The 20556-nt window shown below is 38.3% G+C and overlaps 1 protein-coding gene across 2 annotated transcripts in view; it reads left to right on the top strand.

Moving 5' to 3' along the window:
* Positions 1-20556, top strand: part of FRMD3 (FERM domain containing 3) — a 143938-nt gene that overhangs the window by 75031 nt on the left and 48351 nt on the right. For both annotated transcript variants that reach the window (XM_060762145.2, XM_060762146.2), the window contains exon 3: positions 12062-12104. In XM_060762145.2, coding sequence (XP_060618128.2) covers positions 12062-12104 — 43 coding nt within the window. The remainder of the gene's footprint in view (positions 1-12061; positions 12105-20556) is intronic.

Genomic DNA, 20556 nt, shown 5'->3' with positions numbered 1-20556 from the left:
ACAATAAGAAAACGTAACTAAAATGATGGAAGAATAAAAACATTGTGGGCAGGCCAAATGCACAGGCTAAAATTGATAAAATCCTGGGTGAGATAAGTAAATGATGTAGTGTGAGTCTGAGGGGAAAAACTCACACTGGAGATACAAGAGATTCCTACAAAGATATTCTCTCAGGTTTTAAAAATGTGGTCTTTTATTACAGGGATCCCTTGCCCCTAACTCTCAAAAATGAGGAAAACCCACTGTATCAGCTTTCAAAGAGGCAAGCAGAGCTGTTGGAGCTCTATTGTGCTTCTCTTACACAGCACTATTTTCTAGCTATTTGGTGCAAGCGACTAGGGTAGGAGCAGGTTTTACATGCTGTGTAGACTGCTTCATCAAGGATTTTCTTAAGCACCTGCTTTTCATATTTTTCCTCCTGTCAAACTAGAAAAAATTGATATTAATGGAATGTACATGGTCTATACACTCCACATGGAAAAAAACAACAATATGAGCATGAGAACTTTGTGCTGGAACATGCTCTTTTTAGGGAAGAAGGTCATAAATACAGGTTTCAGTTGCATTCCCCAGTGGACATTAAGAGTGGGCTCTCATTTTCAATAACAGAGATAGCCTGTGCTTCAGTGTGTCTTACTGTCAATCCTCTGACAATTCACACAGTTCTGCTAATTACTGATTCACATTCCATCAGGGGCACTCTTTGCAGCTTGGAGCCCGGGGCTAAAATCTGCAGACACTTTGCTCTAAATTCTGCCATTGATTTCAGAGGAGTAGTTTGCTTGCTGGAGCACAGGCACATAATCAGAAACAATCCAGGCCAAACTGCATGGATTTAAACTCTGTTTCTTACTCTTTTAAAATTATAATCATGTTGCCAAATGAGGAAAAAAGAATGAATCTTTTAAGGTTAATTTTTTGTGAACAAAAAAATTAACTTTGGAGATTTGTTCAAATTTAGAATGCAATTTTGGAAGCTTTTATAGCTTTTAAAATATTGACAACGGCAATAGGTATTTGAGTTAAACCCCTAAATAAGTGCTAAATGTAGATTACCTCACTTCACTTGATTAGGTAGATGGATGGATGGATAGATAGATAGTGAAGGAACCAAAGTTAGAAAAAGCAGGATTACTCTCTCTCATTCAAGAAGGAGCAATATGTATTATGTCTTTTTGTTTATCTTTTGTAGTGCCTAATTTGGTAGAATGCAGAGATGAGCTTAAGCCAATGAAAGTAGAAGATTTTATAATATGACCAAACATGGGAAATGTGACCTAGGCTAGAACTGTGACCTGAGATGTTTACAAGGAGATATAAAAACTCTCCGGGAAAGTGTTTTGTCTGTGGCAGTGTTCACTTTGAGCTGAATTACCGCTGATACCGTACGCCTTCACAGCTGTGAATAAAGAAGTTTATTTTTCTTTGACTGTTTTTGGGTATGCCAGGACAAGCTGAGAACTCAGGGCAGTGGCGGATAGTCTCAAGGGCTATAAATCCACCACTTCAATGGGATATGTCAGAAATTCTTGCAGCACCGAGTGCAAGACTGAGAGTTTCTGCTAGCCTTGCCCTTTTCTCAGGATATTTTGTTTTACTTGCTCCTCCATCTCCTCATTTTCAGCATGTTCAATTTCATTTCCTCCTCTATAACAACAAATTAACGTTCTGTGTAAATGGAGCATGCCCAGCTATTTTTGTGTTTTCCCCAATGTGAAACTGGAAGTGATTTCATTGTGTTGATGATTACAGGTGATGATTACAACTGTTGATGATTACAACTGTTTTGTGGCCTGGATGTGTTTATATGTACCACAGAGGCTGACTTTGAACTAATACATGCCCCATGTGTTGATCACTGCTTCTTGATCAGTTTTGCAATGTGGTTTTCAATAGGCATGCTGATGCACATTATGAGCTCTATTTAGGAATATCTCCCAACTTTGCTTATCACTAGTATAAAGCCATTAACATGTCTTGCTGTGTGCATTTGTAGCGTGAGCCATATAAACACAGTATTCTCAAGCTGCCTTTAAACTACATTAAGTGGCCTGTATAGATGTGCCCTTTGTTATCAAGCAGTTTCCTAAGCAAAAGGACTATTAAATTATAACCATATATTTTGTATATGTGAAGGTTTTGATTTAAATTGTAAGCTATAACAATATGGTGGTTACCAGGTATGAGATTTCCTAAAATGCATATAATCGTTTATGTACTTCGGCCATATCTTAACTAATTTAGATATCAATGTGGATGAAACCAAAATTTTAGTAGGATAACTATGTTTATCTTTATGGAAACACAGGACTAGGTTAACATATTTAACATGGCATATGTTTTTATGGATGACAACTTACTTTATTAGTTGCATGTATGGAAAGTGGACTCTAGTCAGTGAGATCTCAAGATGCAATACATTTATTAGGACCTTGTTTATGCATATAAATGAACTAGTTGATTTCACCTACCATTTCAGATCTGTATTGGAAAAAGTCTGAGAATTAATCATTGCTTGGAACACTTTAATCTATTCAATCATATTTCATATTTATATTATATGTATGTGTATTTATATATATATATCTCCATTCTATTGGAAACGCACAACACTCCACTGATAGTGTGAGTAACATTTCCTCTAAGTAATGCTAACAGTGTGTCAAGTAAGTCTGCTAGTGAGAAACAAGGCTTTTGAAATATTTAGCTCCTATGAAATGGCAAATCTGTTACGATGAATGTAAATTGGTATTCTGGGATCTCCTTGCTTCTGTAATGCATTCTTTCATGGCAGCTTAGGGCACATTTTACTTTTGGAAGGAAGCCTACTATTTCATCATACTTTCCCAATTCCCACATCAAGAGAAAAAGCATAAATGTTAGTTTGCTGTATATTTGCTCATTTAGAAAAAGAGAAGGGCTTTTACATGTTGAGATTTTTGTGAGAGCTTTAAAGATAAAGTTCTCAGTCATTCTGACAGCATGAGATCAACATGACCAATATCATTTTGAAGTTTAAAAATGCCCTTTAATTCATGCAAAAATTTTTTTTAATTCCAAAGCGATTTGCCATAACAAAATGCAATTCAGGTAAGTGAAACAGTTGGAGCTGTGTAAAACTACTGTTTTGGCAATAGATTCCAGAATCCCCCTCCCAGCATAGTCATTGGGGCAGCAACTTCCAAGAGCTTCAATATTATGGATGGAGCAAATGCATTCGAGGTTTTATTGTAGGCCAATCAGGGAGATGGAGGAGTGAAGTTCAGTACCTTGGATAATTCCTTTAACATTTGGAATAAAGATCAGGATGGGTTGACCACACCCCTGAAATACAAGGCACCAGCTGCCATTACACTGAGACACTATGAAAGCAGGACCCATTGAACATCCCTTATCTAGAACTCCAAAATCCAAGGTTACAAACATCCAACTAACAAGTGACTCACAGTCAAGAATAGTGGTGAGACAACAGGAAGTTGTCTCAGAAAGGAAATTCATTCCTGGAAGAGTTATCATGGAGAAAAGATGTCTCCACTGAAGCTTTATCACCAGTCCTTGTTTCCACAACAAGCCACATTTTCAAAATCCAATTCTCACAGGGACAGTAAGTGAGGTGAAATCTTCTAAACAGGGGTATAGACAGTAAAACAGATTCCCTATGCTATCCAAAGCTATCAGGCCTATCCAAAGCTAAAATCTATATATCTATATATTTTGGCTGGAATTAATCTTCAATAATTTACCTGTTCTGACTTATATACGAATTCAACTTAAGAACAAACTTACAGAATTGATCTTGTTCATAATTTGGGGACCGCCTGTATTCTAAAATCCAAAAGTGCCTACATGGGTGGCTGCAATCGTGACACTTTTTCTTTATGAGGGTTTAATGTACACAAACTTTGTTTTATGCAAAATTAAGAATTTATGTAAAATGTCCTCCAAACTACATGCATAAGGTGTATATGAAACATAAATGAATGTTGTGTTTGGTCCCATCTCCAAGATATCTCCTTATGCAAGTGTAGGTACTCCAACATTTTCAAAAAAAGATTTTTGAAACACCCTTGGTCCCAAATATTTTGGATAAGTGATACAAAATCTCTCAGGCCTTTTTTAGGCTTAGTAACCGTTTGGTGTATATATGCTTGTGACAACCTTACAGTTGTAAAAACAATGCTAAATAATTCAGTATTAAAACATACTACTCAGCACTGCCATACTATGGCAGTTTAAAAATAGTTGTACAGCATATGCCTTTGGAAATAAAACAGAAAGGAAAGTCCACACCATTCAATTTATGATGTATTTATGTTTGTCTGACTGATACTACATAGCACCTTCTTCCTAACAGCACAGGCTATTTGGTGAGTCCAGACATATGCAAACAAATGATTATATACCCGAGTTATTTTCAACTGCTGATCAATATATCATTTACTTAACTTGAAAACTGTGGCCCTCTCTGTACTTGAGTTCTAGCGTAGTATGCAGATTTGGTATCACTTGCCTCTTGCCTGTTGTTGCTTTTTCTTCTTCCTCATTCTTCCACCTCTCCTCCTTTTAAAATCTTTACTTGTATCTCTCCTCAACATTTTTTTTAAAAAATTTGGACATATTTTTTATTGGAATCTATTTGAGCATTGAGACTGGACGATCCTTGTGGCCTCTTCCAACTGTCCAATTCTAGGGGGTAGTTAACTCCTAGGAGCTCCCAGTGGCGCAATGGGTTAAACTCTTGTACTGGCAGGACTGAAGACCAACAGGTTGGAGGTTCGACTCTGGGGAGAGCACAGATGAGCTCCCTTGGTCAGCTCCAGCTCTCCATGCGGGGACATGAGAGAAGCCTCCTACAAGAATGGGTGTCCCTTGGGCAACATCCTTGCAGACAGCCAATTCTCTCACACCAGAAATGGCTTGCAGTTTCTCAAGTTACTCCTGACCTGAAAAAAAAGTTAACTCCTTTCCTTCCCAGCTGCCATTTTACTAATAGTGACCCCTTTGCTGTGGTCTTAGAATTTAGAAAGAAAAGTTTCAATTGTTGCAAGTGTGGACTTTTCTTCTAAGCTCCAAAATTACACGAAGGAATGATCTGAAGGATCACAGCTGGAACAATCTGTGGTGATTTGGGTAGCAGCTGACAGTTTTGAGAAGAGATCAAATAGGGATATAAAACTGGCTCTCTTGAGTTCTAGTCCATCAGTGTAAACCATTAAAGTACTGTACGATGGGAGTATAGCAGTTATGGGAATGTGTTCCCTTATTAATCATTTACAAACGAGAAGACAAGACTGAACAAATTATATTGTTTACAGGGCTTTTCTTTGGTGGGAAGGAGGCCATATTATTACTTAAGGCATTTAGAAAGGCTCCAGAGCCATGGATAATGAGTGAAGCAACCAAAGTTTGCAGATAAGACAGAATTATTCAGGGTAAGTTTTCAAAAAGACTGAACGCTCTGAATGATTATGACCAATCTTGCTGACTAGATAGTGGAATGGCAGGTGAGATTCAAGATTAAGTCCATAGTACAGCACATTGGTAATATTGCTTCCTTCTTCTTGCACATGCTGATGGGAATGAAATTTTCTGAAAGTAGGCAGGAAAATTTCCCTATATTTCCCTCTCTTATTACAAAGACTTGTTTTGGGGGTGCTGCTAACTGGACTTTGCAAAATCCCTCACAAATCTGCAAAAGAACCACACAGTGACTTGAGATTGAGTCCATTCAAACCAATCATGTCTGGGGCTGAGAGAAACGATCGAAGAGTAAAATGAATTTAGATAGAATCATAGAGTTGAAAGAGACCTCATGGGCTACCCAGTCCAACCCCCTGCCAAGAAGTAGGAAAATTGCATTCAAAGCACCCCTGACCATCCAGCCTCTGTTTAAAAGCTTCCAAAAAAGGAGCCTCCACCACACTCTGGGGCAGAGAGTTCCACTGCTGAACAGCTCTCACAATCAGGAAGTTCTTCCTAATGTTCAGATGGAATCTCCTTTCTTGTAGTTTGAAGCCACTACTCCATGTCCTAGTCTCCAGAGCTGCAGAAAACAAGTTCGCTTCCTCCTCCCTATGACTTCCTCTTACATATTTATACATGGCTGTCCTGTCTCCTCTCAGCCTTCTCTTCTTCAGGCTAAACATGCCCAGTTCTTTAAGCCGCTCCCTCATAGGGCTTGTTCTCCACATCCTTGATAATTTTAGTCGCCCTCCTCTGGACAGATTCCAGCTTGTCAATATCTCTCTTCAATTGTGGTACCCAGAATTGGACACAATATTCCAGGTGTGGTCTAACTAAGGCATAATAGAGGGGTATCATGACTTCCCTGCATCAAGAGAACTATACTCCTATCGATGCAGGCCAAAATCCCATTGGCTTTTTTTCTGCCACATCACATTATTGGCTCATGTTTAACTTGTTGTCCACAAGGTCTCCAAGATCTTTTTCACACGTACTGCTCTTGAGCCACACGTTCCCCATTCTGTATCTTTGCATTTCATTTTTTCTGCCTAAGTGGAGTATCTTGCATTTTTCCCAGTTGAACTTCATTTTGTTAGTTTTGGCCCATCTCTCTAATCTGTTAAGATCGTTTTGAATTCTGCTCCTGTCTTCTGGAGTATTGGCTCTCCCTCCCAATATGCTGGAATAGATCATGTAAATATATTTCTCACTGTGTATTTTTTTAAAAAAGAACACTATAAAAATAATGTTTCTTAAAACTGAAATAACCTTAGAGGCTCTTTGCTATAGAGGCATGCATAATAAAACATCCTACTCAGCATTGTGAAAAATAGGCACCTGTCCGGGTAAATGGCTACTCAGGTGCATTGAAATGCTGATCAGGGATTAATGCTTAGAAAATGAGAAGCATGTCTGTTCAGAACACAGCAATCCATGGGATACTCTGCTGCAGGTGCAATTCCATCCTATTAAAAGAATATACAGAGGTCACATTGCCTTAGCAATAAAATATTCTCTAAACGTCCCAAGCCCAACATCTTCAGAGATATTGAAAATAGCTTACATCAATGCAGTTTTGCTATTCAATTTCTTCCAGTGCAGCATAAAAACACGGTGCTTAAATAATTGCACCCTAATGTAAAAATGACACTCGCAAACCAGTAAGAGAGAAATATCTGAACTGAGAAATTATGGCTGCTTTCATAATAGCATCCTTTGATTCTTGCCAGGGACTCATTTCCTGTTTTTAATTTGATGCTGGAATGGAATCTAATTGTAATAATTTGATTGGCCTCCCTATTAAGTCGGGGCTCTTTTTGTTAATTCTTATCAATTTCAAAATAAAAGCAGACACTGGCTGGAATCCTTACTGGTGCTCTATGCCAGTTACACTTTTTCCAGGGTTGCATTGCAATGGTGAGGAAAAGCAGACAGTTTCTATAATGCTTTCCTTCCTCCTGCATACTTTTTCTTCTTGCCACCACTCCCTACACACATCATGTATAAAGAACTTTTCTATACCCCACTAGTCCCAATCTGATAAAGACAGTCCTGGTTAATCCTCTGCCATTCCACTTTGCTTAAAATATTACAGTTTTTTTCCTCCTCTTCTCATTTCTCCCCTTTATCCTTGGTTTAATTAAATTGTGTTCAAACAAAAAATACTTTGCACTCAGTTAACTCAACAGGGTGGAGGAGAGGGGACAAAAGCTTACCCATCCTAGTAGGTTCAGGAAAAAGCAAAGTGCTTTAAAAAGTTCTCCCAGTTTCTTTGTTCTTCCTCATTAGTAACCTTTGCCACCTTTGCCACGTATGTCTCAGTCTTCATCGGTTAAAAATGGGAGGGAATGCAAGCCATCCTCTGATTAATTACTGACTAGGCATGTGTGCAAAATTAGTTCTTACCGTTACTTTTCGTCTCTTCTGTTTCTTCAGAAGCACGAAACAGAAAGCCCCATCCCCACATGAAAATATACTCGACACAAAAGCATCTGAACTTGCCGCCTTGCTTTGAGAGTACATATGTGGCAGAGCATGCTGGCAGACAGGCCTGGAACTCAGTTGCAGGTATGCTCTGGGCCTGCCTGCATGCCTTGCCACACATGCACTCTCAAAGAGTGTGGCAGGGTGTGTATAGCAGGGCATGATGGCAGGCAGGCCTAGAGCACGCCTACAGCTGAATGCCTCTTACTCAACTCTAGCGTAAGAGTTGCTAGGCTGCAGGCATTGGCATTTCCAAGGAAAGTGCATACGTGGTGGGGTGTGCAGGTAGGCCTGGAAAGCGCACACACCTGACAGTGCCTACAGCCAAGCACCTCTTACTCTATAAGAGTAAAAACAGCAAGTGCCAGGTAAGAAGAATGCACTCTGGAAAGGGGGGCCAGTGGGTGGGAAGCCCCTCTCTCATAATGGTCTGATTTTTGGGCCCTGAAATGAAAGAACCGAAAACAATCCTCCCAGTATCGGGAGGCTTACAATAAATGCATTGGGGGCCCCAATGAAAGCTGGCACATGAAACAGGACAAGGTTTCCCCTAAATGCACACGTCTAGTTCTGATAGATATTGAGGGAAAAACCATAGGAACCAATTTAATAAACACTTTTGTGTCAACAACCGAATTAAAGACTGAATGGGATTTCCAGCTGTGCTAATTTTCCCTATCTGAGATAAATGCATAAATAAGGATATAAGGGAAAATGTTTTCGCTGGAAATGTGAGGGAAAAAGGACGCTGTAGTTTAGGTCATCCTGGTTAGACTATTAGGTAAACGTCAGGTTGGGTAATACTGTAGAGTCACTTTCATTTTGCTAACCTGCCTTACAGAGTTATTATTGGGTTGTTGTAGGTTTTTTCAGGCTATATGGCCATGTTCTAGTGTCATTCTCTCCTGACGTTTTGCCTCAGAGGATGCTTGTCATAGATGCAGGCGAAACGTCAGGAGAGAATGCCTTTAGAACATGGCCATATAGCCCCAAAAAAATGTACAACAACCCAGTGATTCTGGCCATGAAAGCCTTCGACAATACAGAGTTATTATTGGTGGGAACTCAATGCTTGTATAAAGTGATTCATGAGATACGGAGTCTAGATCACTGCTTCTTAAACTGTGGGTCCTGACCTCAAATGGGGTTTCCTTAGCTCAGTGTTGGGATCACGAAAAATTTGGCAACAGTAAAAGGTTTCTGAATGCCATCTAGACATTTACATGAATCTGTTAACAATAATGTGCAGTATTTACAATGGACTCAGTAGAAATTGCTTCAGCTGTACTTCATAATAAGGAAAATCTGTCTGATTAGCAAGTTTTGCAAATGCTGCTATATTAAAAGTAAATGTTTGATTTTTATACCAATTTTATATGCCTGGTGTCATGTAGACTTTTCTTGGTAGAAACGAGGTTGCAAAAAAAAAAAAAAAGAGTAATGGGTTAAAAGGAGGCATGAGTGGAAAAGCAGCCCTGGCCTATGCACTCAAGCCTTTTTCGTCTTTCTAATCTGTTAAAATAACATCCTACTTCTGCAATAAGTTAGTCTATTTGTCTGATAAAGTGGAATCCATGATTTCAGCAGACCTGAAAGACAGCTTTTATGGGCTCTTGTAACCAAATATAGGCCAAGATCTTTTTGCATGTCTCCTTTCCTATCCTAAGATGGATTTTTCCTAAGACTTTTTAAACCTTTCAAGAGCATCCTGAAGAAGTACCTCATTTCTACCTCAAGCTCATGTTGCACTAGTCCTGCTGCATGCTGCTTAATATAGATGCCAAATATTCCTACAATTATGAAGATAAAATAGGTGATTAACAAACCTTATATGTTGTCCTTCTGAGGTCCTTGGAGAAAAGAAGAGAAAGTATAACAAATCACATTATCATCATTATCAGCAGCAGTAATAATCATTTTTAGGTGTTTGTAAATCACACAAAATTGTCCTGTGCTCACATTCATTTGAGACTTACTCATGACATATATGACTCCTTCTAAACTGCCATATAAAATCTAGATTATCTGCTTTGAACTGGATTATATGGCAGTGTAGACTCATGTAACTGAGTGTGAATTATCAGTTTTGATAATCTGGATTATATGGCAATGTAGAAGGGGTTTTAATTGAATAGTGAATAGGCTTTGTGGCAATTGTTAAAGTATAAAGCTCGCAAAGAAGTCCCTTCCAAGTGTTGCATTGGGAATGTTCCATTTGCCCGTGTTATTACTTTTTTGAAAGAACTGTTTCCATATTTTCGTAAGTATTCCTTACTTTTAGGTACTCTATACTCTAGCATGGAATGAGTTAAAAAGAATGTTATTTAAGTCTGTTGAAAAAGCTAAGTTATTGCACTTAGGAAAGCTTGGACAGCACTGTCTCTGGCAGGTGCTTATTCGGCATAGTTAGTACTTTTAATTGTGAAGATATTTTGCTTACAGGGAAAAAAATCAGAGTGCAAATTTTACTGACCATATACAAAAACAGTAGTTACATGTCAGCATGCCCTTTTCCACATCAGCTCTTTCTCCTATTAAATGTATTATTAAATGCAATTTGTAGAGAAACAGCTTGAGGTATCTAGTTAATCCCTCTCAGCACCTGCCCAGTATCAGTTGTTGAGCAGAGAATGTTTGCATGTTGGGAGAGGCAGAGGTGAATAACTTTATCTCTGAATTCTTTGTGGGGTGCTGGTGGAATAAGATGAGAAGATAATAATCTAAATTAGTAACATATAGCTGAGGAAGTCTGGTAGTTGTAGTCACAAAATAACTTTTCCAAGCTCTGATCTAGAGATATGATTTATTTCTAATGTAATTTCTCAATAGAATTTAGGTCAATTTAGGTGCAGTTCTCTACACACTCACACTTCAATTGAACTCTATGAGACACGTTATTATTATTATTATTATTATTATTATTAATAACAACAACAACAACAACAAATTTATTTTTGAATCCTGCCCTGAGTCCCTTTGGGGAAATGGAGGCGGGGTTCAAAAATAAAGTTATTATTATTACAGTGTTTAAAGAGCATTGGAGATAAAAGTGCACTTCTTGATATGCCATATAACATCTCCATCTTTGAGAAGCAGCTATCCCTAACCACCTCCATCTGGAATTTTCTGAAGAGATAGGTTGGGATTACTGAACTATAGTGCCTCTGAATCCCAAACCCTTCAGGCATTGCAGAAGGATACCATGGTTGATGGAATCAAATGCTGTTGAGAAGCTTAAAAGCACCAGTGGAAACTCACTACCCAGAATGATGCTCAATGAAAGATCATTCACTAAGGTAGCCATTGTGATCTGAACTCTGTATCCTGCTCTGAAGCCACTTTGGAATTAGGCTGGGAAGTACGTATCATCCAAGATTACCCAGAGTTGAAAAAAACTGTCTTCCCAGTCACCGTGCCCCCCCTCCCAGAAGATTTGAAACTGGGAGTCCATAGAGGGCCCCCCTTTTTTTTGCACCACAGCTTCCTTTAAACAAGGTGAAAAACTTCCTTCCTTGGGAGATATGTTAACAATATATTGTAATTAAGATCTGATTGAATCTCCTCCTAGCACAGCCAACCAAGAAAGACAGGGATCAAGAGAACAAATTGTGTTCCTTACTTATTTATCCTAGCAGCCTGTCCAAATTAGTGGTACTCTCAATTAATACTGATCCAATGTAATCCGATTCACTGAGTGGCTGGACACTCCACTGTCAACTTTTGCTGTTAGGACAGTGTCTAAATCAGTTCATAGCTGGGAGATGTTTTCTGTAAAACTTACTTCATAATAGACACATAAAGAACTGCAATATTATCATATTAAGAAAATGTATGTGTGTGTACCTTTACCATATTTGTGTGTGAGTGCATGTAATTCTGCCCTTTTCTTTCCCCTTGCTGAAGCCTCAATCTAAGTTAAATATTGTGCATTCTGCAATCTTATCAATGCATCCTTCACATTTTTACACAAATTTGAGCATCTTTTTGAAGTTGTCGATACAAAGCACAGTATAAATCACAACTGATACGAAAAAATGGCTTTCTGATTTACTATGACCTTGTAATTTTAAAGAAGTGATATTCTCGTAACCACTAGTCTCTGCCTTTTTTTCAGCATTGGCTTGAGCCCAACAAGGCTATCTGCAAGCAAATGAAATGTAAGTGTTTAAAATCAATTTCATAATCTTGTGTAATGTTTTTAAATGTCACAGCTTCATATATGGCAGCATGTTTCCAACCTTGTCTTACAAAACAGCGGTGGTTCTGCCTTCGTATAAATTGCTTACTTTTAAATTAAAATTTCAGAATTGCTGAAAGCTCAGCCTTTCATGCCATGATGAAAACTAACAATATTTTTACTCTCTGGCATGTGATACTTACAGACTCATCCTGAATTAAATCAATTGGATATAAAATTATATGAGGATTAATTACTGGCATATGTTTTTCATAGTTGGTTAAAAACACAATTTCACAGACCCTCAGGTTTTATCTGGCACTCATATGAGGTGCTCATCATATTATATAAGGAATGTTATTTTACTACACATTTTACTCAGTGCAATGGGACTTGAGCTGCCATTGCTTTTGGTACCCAGAAGGTCCCTAGGGCATATCAGAGGCCTCACTATTACTGAAAGCAGAACTTTTATTATATTTTGGCAGGTACCAAAATCTTATGGCAGTAAACAATTCATAAACCCACCCACTCATATTTGCTTTCTCACTTCTTGTTGTCTATTTTCATCTGAGACTAAAGAGTTCTGAAACAAGTGCTCTTCTATTTGTTTGTCATACTATATAAACTTATATTGTTAATTCATTGTGTTTGTTCATTGTTTCCAGATATGTTTTCTCGACATTCTTCATTGTCACGTGGGCTCTTTACAGAGCTCTTCTAAAACAAGTGATTACTGTTCAAATGATCCTTTAGGCAGGGCATCCTTCTAAAGCTATCTCATAATTTTTCTGCTCCTCATTCGAGGAGCAGAGATAGGAAAGTGCATTGATGTGGGAAGGTGAGCATGCATGGAAGTCCATTTGTTTACTTGAGAAATTTGTGTTGGAAGTCTCACTTAGCTCTTAACAACATTGTTTTGAAATATATCTTTAAATGCGAAGTGGTGAAGTGAAATTCATTCTGCTTTTGTTCTGAATCACCTTTTTGTATTTGGTGGTATGTCTATTGGATATATAGGGAGACCAGCCTTATAGCGTGATGTACCCTTGCGTGCTGGATTCTCTGTAGTTGACAGTTTGTATATGACTCAGAGGGAGCTTTTGCCTCTGCTGTTCCTTTCTCCCCTGAATACTGTTGTGCATAAGCCAGGGAGTTATTAGCATCCCTTTAAAGATGCTGAACTGAGTGCAGAGCATGGTGTGTAAAATCCTTTTAAACGATTATGATGATGAATCCAGTTTAGTAAAAAGAATTGTGCCCCAGATGACAGGAAAGCTTGACAAAGCCTTGGGCCCTTCGATATACCAGCTGGGTCTTGTCTGGCAGATAAAAGGCCATTCTGAAAGGGAAGACTCATGCCTACAATGAACTTGATTATTCATGCCCCCGTTTGTATGCAAACACTTTTATAAATAGGACATTTTCTCATCCTCCTGCTACACGTTTCACTTTCAGTTCTTTGAGTGAGTGCTAGACAGTTGCATGGCATGTAAGTATGTAGTTAATGGACCCAATGATGCCCCCCACCCAGTGAGCCATTAATATAAATATCCATTTCATCATTTGATACTGACCTGCACACACACACACTCATATATATCTTCACCCTGACCTTTGTTTGTTTGGAAAGACGTAGTGTCACAAGAAAGATTAGAAGATGATATCCAGTGCTGCTAATCTCTAGCACAGAAGTAGTTTATAGACCTCTGGAACTCAGCAGAGGACTGCATCCTGTTCTCCACAACATTATGAGATTTTGTATAGAATTTGTATTATATAGGCAGTCTCGAGTTAAAGACATCTGATTTACATACAACTCCTAGTTACAAATGGGGATGAGACAACAGGAAGAAAGAAGAAATCTACCCCTAGGAAAGGAACTTCACTCCTATAAGAGTTATCATGGGAAAAAGGTGTCTCCACTGAAGCTATATCACCAATCTTTGTTTCCATAACTATCCAATTTTTTTCAAAACCCAATTGTCATAAGGACAGAAAGTGAGATGTTCTTCTGAACAGCAGCAAAAGAAATATTACAGGGGCGTTAACCCTTATCTATGCTATCCAAAACTCACTCACTCTATCTATCTATCTATCTATCTATCTATCTATATCTTGCTGGAGTTACATTTAAAACATGTAGCTGTTCTGACTTACATACAGATTCAACTTAAGGACAAGCCTGCCAAACCTATCTTGCTCATAACCCGGTGACTGCCTGCCTGTAAATGGTTGAGATGGCTATTATATAAGCTTGGTAGTAAAATTTTCAGACTGAAATATACTGTTAAATTTGTTTTCATTCTTTTTCTTTTGGCTTTGCCCATCCTTGAGGTGCAGCTCATGAAATGTAGTTCCTCTATTTCAATAATAATAATAATAATAATAATAATAATAATAATAATAACAACAACTTTATTCTTATATCCCACCACCATCTTCCTTAAGGGACTTGGGGTGGCTTACAGAATGGCACAAAGTGCCTGAAAAGAAACATAAAAATGAAGGACAATATAAAATACAATAAAATGAAGCACATACACACATAAAAACATCTATTCAGTCTCAATAAAACTAAGGGCATCAGCTAGAGGCGGTAAGCTGCTGTAAACATGGCCAAGCTGTAAACAATAGGAATGGTATATGTGCAAGTTGCAACAATGGAGACAGGGCATAGGATGTACAACTACTGTGCAGAACAAGTATGGACTAGGCCAGACATGGGCAAACTTCGGCCCTCCGGGTGTTTTGGACTTCAACTCCTACAATTCCTAACAGCCAGTAGACTGTTAGGAATTGTGGGAGTTGAAGTCCAAAACAAGGGCTGAAGTTTGCCCATGTCTGGACTAGGCATTCTCAAAGGCCTGTTTGAAAAGTCTTTTGCTTACATTAAAGCAGCCAGCTTGCAGCTAATATGCCGAAGCTATATGTTACTATAATTTGTGAAATAGCTCTAACTTAAAACTTCAATATATCTGAAAAAATGACAATTTCTTAAATATTTTGTTTGTTCTTTTATGTAGCCTGGGTATTCTGTATTCTTTATTGTTCAGCCCTAATGTCAAAATTCTCAGAGCTTTTCTCCCGCAAAATGTATTTTGCATAATAATGAAGTAGATGAATTGATCTTTCAGTTTCTGTTCAGTACTCACATCTAAATTTCTTAAAGTATTGTTTGAAAAATACTACTGTATTATGTTCAGTGGAACAAAAATGAATTTGAAGATGGCAGAAGAATTCAAATGGAGTCATTATATTAGTGGCTGGCAGGTTGCATAGTGTGAGTTGAAGAAAAAAGTATAAATACAGAGAAGAAAAAGGAAACAGATCCTTACTTGCTGTAAATAAGAAGTCAAGTCTTTGATTTTGATTTGCCCTGTGCATGAGACAGACGATTTGCTGGAGCCGTGCTACAAATGGTCTCCTTTGCTTTGTTATTCCCTGCATAGTTCAAGTGGATGTCTCCATCATTATCTCCCAGTGACAGAAAAGAAAGGAAAAAGATACTAGCAAGCATAAATTGGATTTGTTTTGAAGACCAAGCATAAGAAGAGAAATTAAAACATGTTGTTGGTCATCAGTTCTTACTATCACACAGCTGGCTTTATTGTTTGGAAGTTGCAGTCCACCAACATCTGGAGCAGCGTTTCTTAACCTGGGTGTTGGGACCCGGGGGGGGGGGGGGGGTCGTGAAGGGTGTCAGAGGGGACGTCAAAGACCAACAGAAAACACAGTATTTACTTTTGGTCATGGGGATTCTGTGTGGGAAGCTTGGCCCAATTCTATCATTGGTGGGGTTCAGAATGTTCTTTGATTGTAGATGAACTATAAAACCCAGCAACTACAACTCCCAAATGTCAAGGTCTATTTTCCCCAAACGCCACCAGTGTTCACATTTGGGCATATAGAGCATCCATGCCAAGTTTGATCCAGATCCATCATTGTTTGAGTCCACAGTATTCTTTGGATGTAGGTGAACTACAACTCCAAAACTCAAGGTCAGTTTCCCCCAAACCCTTCCAGTATTTTCCATTGGTCATGGGAGTTCTGTGTGCCAAGTTTGGTTCAGTTCCTTCCCTGGTAGAGTTCAGAATGTTCTTTGATTGTAGGATAACTATAAATCCCAGCAACTACAACTCCCAAATGACAAAATCAATCCCCTCCCAACCCCACCCGTATTCAAATGTGGGCAAATTGGGTATTTGTGCCAAATTTGGTCAAGTGAATAAAAATACATCCTTCATATCAAATATTTACATTATGATTCATAATAGTAGCAAAATTACTGTTATGAAGTAGCAACAAAACAATTTTATGATTTCACAACATGAGAAACTGTATTAAGAAGTCACGGCATTAGGAAGTTTGAGAACAACTGATCTGGAGGCACACACTTTTTTCACTGCCTGCTTTTCTTCTTAGGGATAGTTCATTTCTTAGATAGAAAATAACTTCCAAGATATTATGCCTTCTTTGAAAAGGTCAAGGGAGAATTTGTCTGTAACTTTAGGATATTATTGCTTCACAGGTTTGCAAGCATCCACCTGTGCAGTTGTAAGATCCTCTACCAGGTTACCTATGAGATATTCTTCATGAGTAAATGCTTCAGGCACACTTGCTCTGCCAAACATGACACTGTTTTATCTCAGGGACCATTGTTATTATTTTACAAGCTAGTGTTACTTGATCTTGCATGCTCTTTTTTGATTAGCTATAAACAACAAGGAAGTTAACTGAGTATTTTCTGCACGCTGAATCCCTTCACCCAACACTTGCCTTTAACTCTGCATATTAATGGCATCGATAAGAAAATTAAATGTAAGGAACAAGATGCAAAAATGATATGATGGAATGATGGAATATGAAGGGACAAGAATTAAAGTTCAAGTTGAAGAGATAGACATATAAGGAAAATATATTCCCCATTGTTAAAGAGTGTATAGAGTAGAAATAGCAAAAATTGCAGGTCGATACTGAGCCAAAAATGTGTTTCTGCATACATGTACTATGACCATATGTTAAACATAAATAAAGCTGCTAGCACAAGATGTTCAGCAGAATATAATCTGATGTAATTACATAGGGCACGAAGGAGGAGTATTATGTATTAAAATCCTTTGATTATCCCAAAACCAGTGGGTTGGTTGAATGGGCCAGTTATATACCGGTTCTTGTTTCTATTGTGTGAGAAGGGGAAATGATTTTATTCCGGCTGATAGCTGTAAACATAGTAGCAGCTCAGTCATGATGAGTCAAATAATTCAATGTAACAGTGTAAAATGTAGTTGAGATACTGTTTCACCAATGTTTTGTTGCACAATAATTCAGATAACTGGTAGCAGAACTGTTATGTCTCCACACATACAGTAATGCAGATATGAAAGTGTGTGTGTTTGTGTGCATATTCATGCATATGTGTATTCTCTAATTTCCTTAATGAACTCCAAGACCTGGTCCCTGAAAGGCTTATCCCTTTCTTGTATATAGAAAGGAAACTCCTAAGTCAGTATTGATATTTCACAGATTTATTTAACATCCTGGAAACTAGCAAAACATTTGGTGCTTCCCTAGTATGTACCCTAGGCCATCCATTTTTGCTGGATCCATAGAGACAGGACCCCCACTAAGAATATGACCCCTAATGTTACTCTCTGGGGTTACTTAGGCATTTCTAGACAAACCTAGAGAGAAAATATTAAGCAGATCCCCAGATAATCTAATCTCAAAAACTTAAACTTCCATATGTGGAAAGCCAGCTGTATACAAGCTCTGATTTTAATAATTAACTGTTAAAGTAATGAAAAGAGGAGGGAGCTTCTATAACACACAGGTCAAATGCAAGGCCTGTGAGTTCACCACACCATTTTATGTTCCCCTTTAGACTTTCAATTTCAGGTCAACATGGCTACATTTATACAGTCTTGCAATTGTAACTGACCCTTTGAAGGCAACCATAAGGCTGATTTGGCCCTTGGTGAAAATGAGTTTGACATCCCTGTTCTAGGAGGGACGCTTAACTAGAAACAAAATTGTAAAAGAACAAATATAGGCAGAGGGCAAAAAAAAATATTACTAAATAATGATACATTAAGCTCCTTGTAGGGCCTTTAGTAAGTCACCAGATCCTATCTGATGTTAGAAATTAAGCAGGGTCAGTCCTGGTTAGTACTTAGATAGGAGATAACCTATGAGCATCAAGTGCTGTGGCTATATTCAAGAGTAAGGAGGCAGCAAAACACTTCTGTGTGTTCCTTGCCTAAGAAAACCCTATGAAATCCATGGTGTTGCTATAAGTCAACAAGTGACTTGAAGGTAGATATAATCCCTCCAGCTCCTTGTAAAATCAAGACATTCTTCATTGGGGAAGAACATTTTTGAAGGCACTCTATATGATTCCAATGCCCCTGTAATGTAGGAGATGCAGAGAAAAACATAATGTGGGATTCAGTGCTGTTTTAGTGTGTACATATGTTCACAGATTTCTGGTCAATACAGAGGTACAATTGTATGTGATATCTAACATATGTATGCAATCAGTGTTCACTGTGCACAACATAAGTCAGACGTTGACCATAGAACCACACAGGAGAATCTAGAGATCTCCAGAGAAGTGTTCTTTCTAGGAATCTCTGGGTCCAGCATGGTCAAAGTCCACTAGAAATTTGTAATCAAATTGGCAAAATTTCAACCTGCAAATCTAGAGGGCTGATGGAATTGCATTATGCAATATAATTACATAATTACTATTAACATACTGTGTCTGGTGAAATGAACAGAAATCTCGTTGTGTCTGTGCCTTTCAGAGATGATGTTTACTGTGAAGACAGAGGTGTTTAAAATACACAAGGATGTCTGAATTTCATTTGTTAGGTGTTGATGGCTATGTTGACATGTTGACACATTCCAGACAATATAGTCTGAAGGCGATATGCCCATGGCATATTACTAGTCCTGGGGTGGTGATAACATTAATCTACCCACTTTTCTCCTCACACTTTGTCAGGTGTAGTGATGTGCTTTACAACTAAACTATAATCACCTTGGACAGATAGTGATTTTTCACTGACGACTAAGATCTGGCTTTCGAAACTGCAATTCATAGGCATCTTTTTATACATTTTAATTGAGTTAGAGTTTGATTTAAGATCAATAAACATATTCAAAAACCTAGATATTCTTGGCCAAAGGAAACAAGCTGCCATATTCCTATATTTAATGACTTATATAGAAAGACAGATAAAAATTCATACTGCAGTGTAAAATGTGTATAATTCCTTTTCTTACGTCAATCACTTATTTCCCCTTGCTCTGTTTTTACTGCTTCATTTTTTCTCTCTGCTTCTTTTCTTTGTATTATTTTTCTGCAGTCCACTATTTCTCCCAGACATGTTTTACTATTTGTCTGTTATTTTCCTTTATGACTTGGTATTGCATCTGAAGGTGTGAGTTTATTTCATGTGAAAGTAAAAACTGGTTATTTCTAAACATCTCCATCATAACTAAAAGCCATGCTTTCAAAATATAAAGCTGAGAATTTTGTAAAATACAGCCCAAACACTTTAAAAAATAATTCCATGTAATGGTTGCGTTTGACTGATCCACATTATTCATATTCTTCATTGTTTGATGGAATTGCCCACAATTCTCACATATTTATTTATTTACCCTATTTATACCCCGCCTTTATCTACCCCAAGGGGGACTCAAGGCAGCTTACATATGGCAATTATTCAATTATTCTATTTAGGTAGACCAGGTTGTGTCTATACTGCTTATAAATCCAGGGCCAATCCAGAGCAAATGTTATCTGGACTTGCCCCATAAGTGGTCACACGCACCGAAACCGCCATGGCAGCAGGTTGAAGTTTATATGGTCCCGCCAGGTTGACATGACATTGCATCCACTGGACTGTTACTTCATCTTCCGTGTCACTGTCGCTGCTCCTAGATGGCTGCAGAGACACCCATGCAACTAGTAAGAAGGAGAGGAGTGATCGTCCACCTCTACAGCCCACTTGAAGCAGCACATGGGTACGATCTGCCCTCTTTTCCCATCTCTGATAGGCCCAAGGAAACAGGGATAGTGGTGCCCCATGTGGACATTGGTCCAGTCCAAATCAGATCCGATCCAGCTGTTCACTTTCCCTGAAGCTGTGGGATGCTCCAGAGCTTCAAGCAAACTCCAGAGGATCCCACCAAGTTGTATGTAGTGGGCCAAAACTAGAGTAACTCAGGCCCAATCTACACTGTCATACACTTAAGTTTCAGAATGCAGATTAGCTGCATCGAACTGGATTATGTGGTAGTGTGGACTCATATAATCCAGTTCAGTTCAGTTCAAAGTGCATTATATGGCAGTGTATATGTAGCCTCACTTTAATCAATGATACTCATTGGAAATTGAGGAATGTTATGAAGATTGCCAGGAA

The sequence above is a fragment of the Anolis sagrei genome, chromosome 2 (assembly GCF_037176765.1).
Source record: "Anolis sagrei isolate rAnoSag1 chromosome 2, rAnoSag1.mat, whole genome shotgun sequence".
Lineage (NCBI taxonomy): Eukaryota > Metazoa > Chordata > Lepidosauria > Squamata > Dactyloidae > Anolis > Anolis sagrei.
Note: the sequence above shows the minus strand (reverse complement) of the source record. Positions and strands in the feature narration are given on the sequence as shown.